Source organism: Calypte anna, chromosome 9, assembly GCF_003957555.1.
Source record: "Calypte anna isolate BGI_N300 chromosome 9, bCalAnn1_v1.p, whole genome shotgun sequence".
NCBI lineage: Eukaryota > Metazoa > Chordata > Aves > Apodiformes > Trochilidae > Calypte > Calypte anna.
Window position 1 is genome coordinate 5,420,692 of NC_044255.1, and position 12,179 is coordinate 5,432,870.

General features: G+C 46.7%; 1 protein-coding gene across 1 annotated transcript in view; it reads right to left on the reverse strand.

The window, feature by feature from the left end:
- ST6GAL1 (ST6 beta-galactoside alpha-2,6-sialyltransferase 1) overlaps positions 1-12,179 on the reverse strand; it is a 37,704-nt gene that overhangs the window by 10,916 nt on the left and 14,609 nt on the right. Inside the window, exons 3-5 of the mRNA XM_030456391.1 lie at positions 4,466-4,595; positions 3,159-3,186; positions 2,485-3,125 (exon numbers count right to left, since the gene is read on the reverse strand). Coding sequence (XP_030312251.1) covers positions 2,485-3,125; positions 3,159-3,186; positions 4,466-4,595 — 799 coding nt within the window. The remainder of the gene's footprint in view (positions 1-2,484; positions 3,126-3,158; positions 3,187-4,465; positions 4,596-12,179) is intronic.

The window sequence follows — 12,179 nt, forward strand, 5'->3', positions numbered from 1 at the left end:
GCCCCTTAACTCCACATCCTACCTTGTGCTGGAGAACAGGATTATAATTTCTGCATCTAACTTCAGCCACACACTCAGTGTGATTATGCCCTAAATCTGTATTTTCAAGGTGCATTTAATGACTGTGCAGGCAGAGCAGCAGCCTGCTCTCTGAACACTCTGGCTGGGCTGCTGCTGGTGTTTCTCATGTCAGATTTTTCCCTGGCAATTCATACCAAAAATCCAGTAAGAGAAGAGCTGCTTGAGTACAAGCTTCTGCTCTGCCAGCCTCCCTTTCACTAATTGCTCATTCACTAACGTGGTGACCTAGGACAAGTACTTCCTGGTCACGCAAGGAATAACAATTCAGCAAACCACTGAGCTCCTCTGCATAAATCCTGCATTTTCACCCTGTCAGAAGTAGCACCTTTTTGGCACTTTCCTCCAACAACCCCAGGGCTTTTCCTACGTGGAAATACGGCAGGTAAAAACCGGGGGGGGGGGGGGAAAATCATACATAAATCCACTGAATAAACCTGAATGCTTCAACATTCCCCCTGCCCAGCTCACTTATGACTCCCTAGCAGATGATTGCTTGAGCAGGAAGTTTGGCATATGTGAGGAACCCAATCCAGGGACACCCACAATCATTAAACAGCCTTCGCCTGGGACACATTAGGCAGTGATCTTTCCAGCATCCCTCCCCTTGTGATCTGGAACAAACTGGTGCTTCAGTTTACTGACCAGGCTCAGGGGCCAGCTGGAGGAACAAGGAAATGGCTTTCCATGCCTGAATTCCTCTCTGGCTGTGCTGCAGAGCCTTGCTGCACTTCTTGGTTGCCCCGATACGGGATGCAGAGCTGGCACGGGTGGCATCACCCTAAACCCCACCTGCAGCTCCCAAAAGGGTCTCCTTAGAGACAGGAGTTTGATCAGCATGAGAAAGTCAAACAGAGGCACCCTGGGACACAAGTCAGCTGTGTCAGAGGACAGTGTCCAACAGGTCACTCCTGCAGAAGCCTTTAGCTACTGAACTTCCAGAGGCAGCCGGATAAGCCAACACACGTCCCCAAAACCCAGAACAGCTTCCCCAAGTATTGAGCTACCTGGCCTCCAACACCTGGAGAAGGCAGAAATAATGACACCAACTCCCCCCTGTGATTTTTTACCATGTCCTGGTTTTGTCCCCACTTTTTCATCACAGTTTTTCACTGCATTTTAAATCCCCTCAGACTGTTCCACTCCATTTCACCACTTGCCCTGGGGAGCACACAGGAGGAGTCTGGAGGCAAAGTTTTGAGCAGCTACCAAAAGAAAACCCTGAGCTTTCCATGACCATTCAGGGACTACAATTCTGAAGACTTTGCCCAGGCCATTAATGAATAAAGCACTCACACCTATCTACTTGTTTCAGAGGTTGAAGGCTACTAATCCACTGTGCAAGACCAATGCTTCAGCATTTATTAATTAATGCATTAACCTCAGATAAATAGAAGGCTTTGCAAAGCATAATCATCCCTGGAGGCATTTAAAAGGTGTTTGGAGCTGGTCCTTAAGGCCGTGGTTTAGTAGTTAGATGATGGTGTTGGTCAAAGGTTGGACTGGATGAGCTTGGAGGTCTCTTCCAACCTAAACATTCTGTGATTCTATGATAACCAAACTTTGCCTAAAGAAGAGATAAAATAAAGGCCTGTAGAGCTTTCCCAGGGTCTTCTGGGCTATTCAAACTTTCCAGTTCAGAATGAGACAGTGCCACTTCTAGAAAGCCATGAGCAAGAGCCACAACAGCATCACTGAAGCTGGAAGGGACCTCTGAAGATGCTCTGTGCCCAGCCGCCTGCTCACCACTGGCTCAGCTCCAGCAGATTGCTCAGGGCTGTATCCAGTGGGTTGTTTTTTTTTTCCCCTTCAGTGTTTTTTCTCACTTTTTCTCTGACAGAGTTTTTCTGAACAAAACCATTTCTGACAGCTCACAGTGCAATGAGCAGATCAGCATTCCTAACCCCACCCCAGTGAAGTCCCCTTCCTGGTATCCAGCATTAGTGCTACTTTCTGGAGATGTCAACACCAGAATGAAAGCTGAAAGGATGGCTGGAATAGTCCTGCCCATGTGTCAGCTCCTCTCAGCTCAACCCCAACCCTTCCCCCTTCCACTGGAGTTCATCTGGTTTGGCCTGCCCAAAATCTAAGGCTCCTGGACACTGATTTGAGGCATCAGAAGGCAACCTATGATGTGCAGCATGGATGATCATTATTACCATCTCCTCCTAGGCTGTAACATTGCCTCATTTTAGTAGAAGTTTAAGAATAATAATTCAACTTATTCTAAGGATAATAATTCAACTTATTTTAAGGATAATAATTCAACTTATTTTAAATAACACCTTTGTGACCACATCAGAGACTCCTTGGCAGGAGCACGACAGCAGGGGACTTAAGTTTTAAAATTATGTTATTTGATTTTATGCTAATGGCAAAAAAAAAAAAAAAAAAAAAGCTACCAACCTATTTCTTGTCCCAGATGAGATGATTTCAGAGACCCTGCTGAGGACACCACAGCACAGTGACCCAGGTGGCCCACGGTTTCATTCAGGTTTTTCCTTGGGAGGTACTGATGCCATTCTGAGGTATCAAATGGATCATCTGATCCCTGGATCATGGTCACATTCACTCTGTCCCTCAGCTGGCAAAGCAGCTTCTCTGGGCTGAGTTTAGCAGCATTCCTCTTCCCCTTGTAAGTCACATTGTACTTGTTCATGGACAGGTAGCTTTTCCTGACTTTCTGCAGCCTGGGTATGAGATTCCTGGATGAACTGTCTTTATCCCATACTTTAACAAAGTTTGCTGCTTTCTTGGATTTTTCAGCTGTTCCAGAGGTGCTGCCTTTCATTTTGCTTTGGTCCCCAAGCCATGTTTTGGATATCTGACCCAATTCACTGCCTGCCTCAGGGAAAAGGCTTTGTGATTTGAGTGGGTTCCATTTCTCCAAAGTCCCATGAATCTGCAAATCATTGCTCTCAGTCTTGAAAGGGATGTAGTAGCTTCTTCTGGTGTCTCTCCAAAGGCAAACTGTCAGTGATAGCAGGATCACCACAAGGACACATATTAATTTTTTCAACACATTGATGTGAACCATAGTGTATGGTTCACATACCATGTATGTGATGCCATAGTGTATGGCATCCAACTGGGACACTGGACACGGGCTGGGAAGCCAAGCCTGGGAGAGAGGAACACATCTGGGTCAGGGCTAGGTGCACAGGCATGCATATATATAAAATTATAAATATAATTATGTGGGCAATGGGAGGGGAGAGGGAGAACATAGGGGTAGTTTTAACATTGCAGGCTGCTTAAAGCTCTCATTTCAAAGTCCAGCACCTCAAATCTCAAAGGGGAAGACTCAAGCTTGCTATCAGCCAGCTCATGCCACACAAACCTTTTTTTAATTCCCTCCCAGAAGTGAGAAATCAAGTTTAACACAGCCCATACCATGTCAACACCAGGGTAAATCTCAACTTTGCCTTCCTTCACCTCCCATGCAGCCAAGCACTATCCAAACTCCACCATTAGCATTTCCAAATCCAGCTTCTCCTTGACTGTAGCTATGAGGACCAATGAAGCACATTTATTTCAGCATGTAGCTGTTGAAATAAAAGCTGTGGGCTCATGAACACCAGGAGCTTCCCCAGCACGGCACTGACATGCTTGGTGACTTCACAAGGACACACAGGAGGCGTGCAAGCCTGTAGGGGGCTGAGCACCCAATGTGAACCCTCACCAAGCAGCTGCTGGGAGCCAGTTCACCCACAGCAGGGGCTGAGCCACCTTTGGGTCCATAAATGAACTTGCCAGCATTACCCTAGGGATGTTACTCCTGCAGAAAGCAAACCCAGATCCTGTGGAACTCTCCTCTTCTGCACTACCTGGGATTAGCAGACACCTCGAGCTCCTATCCCAGAATAAAAGGCAGAGCAATAAGGGCAGCTTAAGCTGGCCAGCACATGAGGATGGTGTAGAAAATGTATGCCAAGGCATCAACACCTCAGGAGTGGCACACAGGACCACAGAAGGTGGGAAGGAAGCTGCGAGTGTCCCAGAAAGTGTCCCAGGGAAACTGAGGACACAGATATAGAACCACAGAATGCTCTGGCTTGAAAGTGACCTTAAGGTCACCTAGTTCCAAACTGCATGGGCAGGGACACCTCCCACCACACCAAGTTGCTCCAAGCTCCATCCAACCTGGCAACCAGTGTCTCAACAACCTCTCACTGCCACCTCCACAAGAAAGAATTTCTTCCTAGTGTCTATCCTAAATCTAAACCCAAAGCTCTTCCAGCTTAAAACCACTTTCCCCTTGCCATTTCACTACCTGCTCTTGTAAAAAATCCTCGTGCAGACCATTACCCACCCCAGAGCCAACTCCTCCTTGAACAACTTGCTCAGCCCTGGGATTTCAGAGCCCCCTGAGCCACCCCTCTGTTACCTGGGCATGAAACAGCAGCTCTCCAACTCAAGGCATTTTTGGCTATTTGCAGATTTTCTCCTGAGGGTTTAAGCAGGATATCCCAAACACAGCAGCAGTTCTGTGATGCTCTGAAGAGTTTAAGAAACACCTGGAAAAAAAAAAAAAAAAAAAAAAAAAAAAGAAAGAAAGAGGAAAAAGGAACTGTCATGGAAAAAACCTTGTGTTTCTGGTGATGAGCAAAGGCCTTCAACAAACCATGGGAATTCTTACCCAGGCATGAAGGGTCCAGCAGCCAACCTATTAAAACCACAGAAGAAATTTAAATGCTTAAATGCTCCCTCAAAATGGGCATCATCCCTCTGATGCTGAATTCTATTCCCAGCTGAAGCAGGAGCTGGTTTGCAGGCTGCCTGCTCTATGTCCCCACCAGCCTGAGCAATTCAAAAAGCACAAGCAATCCCAGCTTATGGCAAAATAACTTCCCCTATTTTAACCAATCACCTTGTTTGTGAATCTTTATTCACAGACTTGATTCACACCAAGCTTCTTCAAACAACACCTGGGGCTGACTTCCAACCCAAAACCTCCCTGAGCAGCAGGACAGAGCTCCCATTGCCCCCACTGCTCTCCACTCTACTCCTTTTGACTTCCAAAGCCTGCCCTGAGGGATTTCCAGGTGCAGGTGACAGCAGGGATGTCACAGTGCCATCAGCTTTTGTCCCCCAGAGCCAGGATAATCCAGAGGAGTGAAAGGTTCATTGTGGTGGAACAAACTAACAGTAACTTCCAGCTCATTGCCAAGTTCCTGATGGAACACTCACCCCAATGCCCCACAGCAAAGGATGCCCAACAAGTCACACACCACCTCATCTCCACCCCAGACCACACAAAAGAACCTGGAAATCCCACTTTCAGCACCTGGTGCAATGTCATCCCCACCTTGGATGACTGTGCAACCTGAAGAGCTATTTTGCTTTGATTTATAAGCTGGCAGAGAAGCTCTTGCCAGCAAGTCCATTTCACCAGAGCCACAGCATTTCAAAGTACCTTTTGTTCATCCTGGGTTCACTGCAGGTTCAGTTTCATTTTTACCACTGCTTCACATGATAGGATTTTATTTAATTTGCCAAAGGAGTGTCCTAACATGTGGTCCCTCTCAAGGATCCTGCCACCAAGCCTTCTCCAGACAGTGGGAAGGCTTGTTCAGGCAAGGCAGGATAGCACACAAGTGGGGCTTTCTTCCACACCCTTAAATCTATTGTGTGCACTCCTGTATTACAGTGGTTAGCACAAATGTGCTTCTTCTGGAGGTAACAGAAATTTAGCACAAAGCACACAAGGTGTCAGCTATGAGTACTAGGAAAGAAAGGAAAAAAAAAAAAAATCAATCCCCCCAACCTATAAAAATACTTGAAAAATAACTGTTGCCTTCTTGAAACCCAGAGCTTGAGGTGGGCTAAGCCCACCCAGCAAGTCCTGTGGGGGGAAATGAATCCTGGAAATAAATCCAGACAACGTGAGTGAGGCCACACCTGCACTGCTTTTTTGTCCCAGTGTGTCCCTGGACTTGGGTCTCTGTCACTGCAGTGCAGAGGAGTGTGACAATCCTCCTGTTCCTGCCATCCCCTGGGACACTGCAGCCAGATGGAAGAAGAGGCAATGCCACCAGCTGTACCCTGCTAAAACCCAGTGTCTCCAGCTCATTAAACACAGAACCTGCCAAGCCCTTACCTGTTGCTGGAGGACCAGCAGCAGACACACTGAGAAACCACTGAAGCAGTTTCATGACTGTATTTATCTCCTAGTAAATGCAGACAGCTTCCAAAACCTGTGTCATCATCTCTCTGTGCTAATGCCCACCCTCTGCACGTTGCTTTTAATTGCTTCTTGCAACCACTCACATTCCCCAAACAGCCCCAGGTGGTCACTGTCACAGCTCTGCCTCTCTCCCACACCACCAGTCACCCTTCTGCCCTCCTCACTTCTGCCCCCATCACCCCTTCCACACCTCTCCTAACACCCACCTTTCCCCAGGCTGCATCCCTCTTGTCCCAATCCTTGCTCCTGCAGCAGCTTTTCCCAAACCCCAGCAGCTGCAGCAGGCTGGGAGCATCCCTGGAGCCAGCACAAGATTTGGGCCACACCAGGCTGGCAGCCACGGGGCTGCTCTGTTCTCCTGCCAAAAAAACTTCCTCCACTTCTCTTTCCCTTCCAGGCTCTTTCTAAGCCCTGAGCTGCTGGTGATGACTTCAGGATATTTTGCAAGCAGCACTGAGAGATGTCCCCAGCACAGGGTGGGGAGGGACAGGAAGAAAATCTGACTCAAGAGACTAAAACATGACTCAAAACCTCACCCTGTCAGCACAGATTCCTCTGCTGCTGTGCTGCAGGATCCCTCTGCAGCTTTCCCTGCTCCCAGCATCCCTCTACAGACAAAGTTGGCCATGCCCATAACAGAGCCCTTCCTCCTTGCCTCTGCAGATCCATTAATGCTGCTCCAAGCCAGAGATCCCAGAATAAATCCCTGTGGGATTTCTGTGATGCTGTGAAACCTGACCACTTGGTTTGCTGTCTGCCACTCACTAATCCAGGCTAGGAACTTGCTCATCACACAGCAGCTGAAGAGTGGTTTGGTTTTGGTTTTTTTTTTTTTTTTATGCCCCTGAGGCTCCTGGTGAGCAATGTCCCAAACCCTTGAAAATAACCAGCATGCCTGTTCTCTCTTTCCAGGTCTACTCGACTTCTGGAAAGAAAGAAGAGGAAAACAGGGCAGAGAGATTTGCAACGTGACTCTTCTGCAAAACAGGAGATAAACTCTGGATCCCACCAGAGCCCTCTGGTCCATGCAATCATCCTCAAATAACATCTTTCAATTAATTTAATTTAATTGATGACATTTGGAGAGATGCAGCATGGGGATGGGCCCATGTAGGGATCACATCACCAGTTGTATCATGGGAATCATTCACCCACAGTTTTCTTGCTTCTCATGTGTGCACCAAGTTTTTTATTTAGCAAGTTGCTCCTCAGTCTAGTTTTTTTTTTTCTTTTTAATGCAGTAACAATTTCATATTTAAACGCAGAGCATTTAATTTCTTTCCAGGATTTCCTTCATCTATGCATTTCCATCTGTACCCACAACTGTTCTGTGCCTAAATACAAAGCAGTACAGTTTTGTTGCCAGCTTTTCCTGGTGTATTTTTTAATGTTTTATGTTCCCCCACATTTTTTTTTCTTTTTTTATATATACTTGGTCCTAACCCTTTCTTTCACCCAGCACTCTCTGAGAGGAGAGCAGTGGCTGGCAGCTAAGGCAGATGAATTCACATGAAATTGTGTGAAAAGAAGATACCTGAAGAGGAAAGACATGGAGTTGTAGGCCAGGATTCCCTCCAATCAAATTAAAAAAACATCCAAGGAAACTTAAGAGGAGAAAAAAAATTTGTGATTTGAGAAGGAACCTCCAATACACATCTGCACCTAAAAGTCTCCAGTCATATCCTGGGGAAAAAAAATTATCAGGAGCCTTTATAGAATTAAATCAAGTGACCAGATTGTTTTTCAGATGAAGAAATGATATTTTCATATGCTGAATACATCAGATGGAAAGTGGTAGTAAATTTTCAAGCTAAAGATCTGGACCTAGTTTCAGAAGATGTCTCTGACACTTCCTTTAGCCTGCCTTGTTAATTCTATTGCCTATATCTCAGTTTTGTAAATATCTAAACAGGAAGGACTCCTTCTAGTAACTATTTGGGTTTTTCCAAAAAATCAATGTGCTGTGAAAAGAAAACATCTGCTGAACCAGACATTTAAGGAGTGCTTCCACTGCCAAACATAGCCCCAAAACCCAAACCAAAACAAACCAGGAATGAGGAACTTCTACATTGAGAATGAGAAGAAGTGTTTGAAGTGAAGAACAGGGCTCAATTTTCATGCTGAGAAGCTATACAAGTCACCTACTAATGACATTGATCATTTTAGTTAGTCCTGCCTGCATTAGAAGTTTCTGCATGGGCTGTAAAAATTATGTTTCTGTCACAGCTGCCAAAAATCCTCCAGAACAAGAGAGGGACAGATTTTGGGTGTGGGCCCATGGGAAAAGTTTAAGCAGGTGTTTCATTTTGATTTTCAACAAACACGGAGACTGAATAAAGGCAGGAGGCTTCATTTCTGGCTGTGCCAACCCTTGGCTCCCCCCCTTTTCCCAAGGTCCTGGGGTGTTTGTGGGGCACACTGCCTGCCCTGCCAACCCCATTCAGAAGCCCCAAATCTTCTGCCTGGCACCTACAGGAGGTCCCCACCTTGGATCCCCCCCCCCCCAAGATTCCAGGTAAGGAGCATCCTACACCCTGGTGACCCCACAGCATCCCTGTGGGATACTGCACAGAGCTCTGGTCCAGGACCACCCCATACCAGGGCATGGTCTCCAACAAAGGGCATGTTTGGAGCTGTTGGAACTCAACCCTAATAAACCATTTCACATCAGCAAGTATGACATAACACAAGGATAGGGCTGCCCCAGGGCACCCAAACAAAGAAAGCAGCCCAGTGCTTACAGCTGCCACAAGAACCAGTGTGCTCAGCAGGAAAGGCAGGATTGCCAAAGGAATATTTGCTGGAGTTCTCCTGTCTATCACACACGTGGAGGGACCATCTTCAACACAGACCCACGGAAAGAGGCAGGAATAATCTCAACAAAGAGGGTTACAGCCTATCCAGTCTGCACCAAGAGCTGGGGATTCTAAACAGGATGGTTCCCTGGCCCTGTGTTTTGCAAAGTGATTTACAAAGAGAGAAAAGGTTTCCAAAATTGAGAGCAGAAAGGCAGGAGGTTGTAGCGGGAGGAGCCATTCTTGCTCCTGATGCTCGATGAGTCGCTGGTCTTTCCCAGGACTCCAGCCACCACACAGCGCTTCCGGGGTAGAAGTGTAGTGGGTAGAGCCTTTCTTGCTCCAGAGGCTCAACGAGCTGCTGGCCTCTCCATGCCTCGCACCAGAGTGAGCTTGGGTCTGCTCTGTGGGTGTGTGTCCCACCTTTATTGGCCCCCCGGCCTTGCTCATGCCCAATAGGGGCCTGTGCTAATCAGGCACAGGTGGACTCACACCCACTCACTGGCAATTCAAGGCACCTGGTTTATCTCATTTCTCTACATTTCCCCCTTTTTTTTTTTTTTTTTTTTCTTAAAGCTTTCCCGGTTTGCCCTAGTTTACAGACATTTTAACAAACATACAGGATTTTTCAGGCCCCGCAGGACACTCAGCTAAGAGCATTGAGGGGGCCCCGAGTACAGGATTTTTACAGATCATATGGGATTTTAACCCTAGACAGACATTTTTACAGACATTTTAACAAACATAGGCAACCGAATGTCAGCCCGGGCACTTTTTCACAAAGTCTCTACCTTTTGTTCTTCTCCCTCCTGTTTCTGCTCTTCTCTTGGTTTCCCTCTGCTCAGGGGCTTCCTAAGAGATTTCTGGTTCTGGTTCCTCCGTGGGATTCCATCTCTGCTCAGGGGTTCATGGGTTTCTGGTTCCTCCGTGGGATTCCATACCCTGGGATTCCATATGGGTTTCTGGTTCCTCCGTGGGATTCCATACCCTGGAATTCCACCCTCCTGGCTTCCTTCCCTCTGCTCAGGGGTTTCCAAAGACAGAATCCTTATTTTGGCTTCCCTCTGTTCAGGGGTTCCAAATCCAAGAGCTTGCTGATTCATTACCCTTCAGGGAGAGTGTTAGCCCAGGCCATTTTTCAAATCAAGGAGAATGTTCTTTGTTGCCAGCCTTCAACAAAGTTGCTTCTTTATGTTGCCCGCATTCTCCCACCAGATGTACGGGAGGAGCCATTCTTGCTCCTGAATGCTCGATGAGTCCACTGGTCTTTCCCAGGACTCCAGCCACCACACAGCGCTTCCGGGGTAGAAGTGTAAGTGGGTAGAGCCTTTCTTGCTCCAGTGGCTCGATAGAGCTGCTGGCCTCTCCATGCCATCGCGCCAGAGATGAGCTTGGGTCTGCTCTGTGGGTGTGTGTCCCACCTTTATTGGCCCCCCGGCCTTGCTCATGCCCAATAGGGGCCTGTGCTAATCAGGCACAGGTGGACTCCACACCCACTCACTGGCAATTCAAGGCACCTGGTTTTATCTCATTTCTCTACAGGAGGTAGCTAGGCCAGAGTTAAAAAGTAATTTGATTTTTAAAACTCTCCATGTTGCGCACTGAGGGAGGAACCTCAGCTCTGCTCAGTGGCATTACCACCCTTCACCCCAATGGTGTCAGGAAAGCCTTGTACCAAACAGATGGAAAAACCATAATACCAAAAAGTTTATCTTCTTCCTTCTGCAAAACCACAAGCTTTAACTCTCACCCTAAAGCAGCTGTAAAAGTCTCTGAGCCTGCTGGCTGAGAGAGATGAGCTTCTGCAGGGGCCTTTGCATGGAGATGAAAGGAACAATTTCACTCCTAGGACAGGGAAAAACAATAATCAAGGCATGTCAGTCGGCAGAGAGCACCCTGTGCATGTTTCTTGCTTGGGGGTTATTCACCCAGAGGGATGAGTTCTTAACAAGATTCCAGAACAGGCCCTCCCTCATTACAAACCCTGCTTCCTACCCCAGACAGACACCTACTTAATGCTCCTTTGGTAACAGTAATGGCCAAGACAGATACCTGAGCTGCACGTCGCAGCAGGGCTGTGGTAACAAAGCTTTTCCATTTTTAAAGGTGCCAGTTTCATGTTCAAATTGAATGGAAGAAGAAAGTGTTCATCATGCTATGCCTGAACTGCACCAGTTCCCCAAATCAATTCCCTCTTCTCCCATCCCCAACCTCCCAGAGTCAGGACTTGACAAGGTTTTTTATCAGCCAGCTTAATCAGAACTTGTAACAAAAGTTCCCCCAGCAGTAAAAATCCACACCCCCCCCAGCTTTCAAGAGATCACTCCTTTAGGATTACTTACTTTCCATGGAACTTTACTTTCCATTTACTTTACTTTCCATCTTCAAATCAAACAAAATGCCTTCTTTGTCCCCTCTCAATCACATGTTTCTCTACAACCTTTATCTTTCCAAACGAGAGGGAAGTACTTGTCTGGTTTAAATGAGCTCTATGTGCCAGGTCACCCCATCACTGCATGCCATGACATGGAATTGTATTCCATGGCCCCAGGACAATAAATACACTTGGTGCCAGCTGCAGCCAGACCAGCCCTTCAGGAGAAGACTTCCCTGACAGCAACCTTGCTTGCAGGTGAGCAGGAATGTCTTTCTGGCTCTTCAAGGACAACAAAAGAACACTTTACAGCTTGCTCAGAAAAGAATCTAAATTCCATATAAGCTAAGGAGAGTGAAACTTCAACCTCTGCATCTACCAGTGCTGGTTTTGGGTCCTGCAGCAGCGACTGAGATTTGGGTTTCCTTCCTCAAAGCTGTGGGGCTGGGACTGTCCAGCAATGTTCCACCACTCACTTCACTGCAGGACAGAAGGAATTTAGGAATTCTGGACACTCCACTTCATTAATGAAACCCCTCCTATGTTAAGCAAAATCCTTATTGCATTGCATTACATTAAATATAAATTGGCTTTGGTGAGAAATCCATACTTGATACACACACATAAGTCAAATGCATATTGCATTGCATATTTATATTTTTTTAAAAACTGGCTTTCAGTAAGAAATCCAGACTTTACAGACACACAAAAAAAGTGTTTGTTAAGAAAGGATCATGTGCTGAGG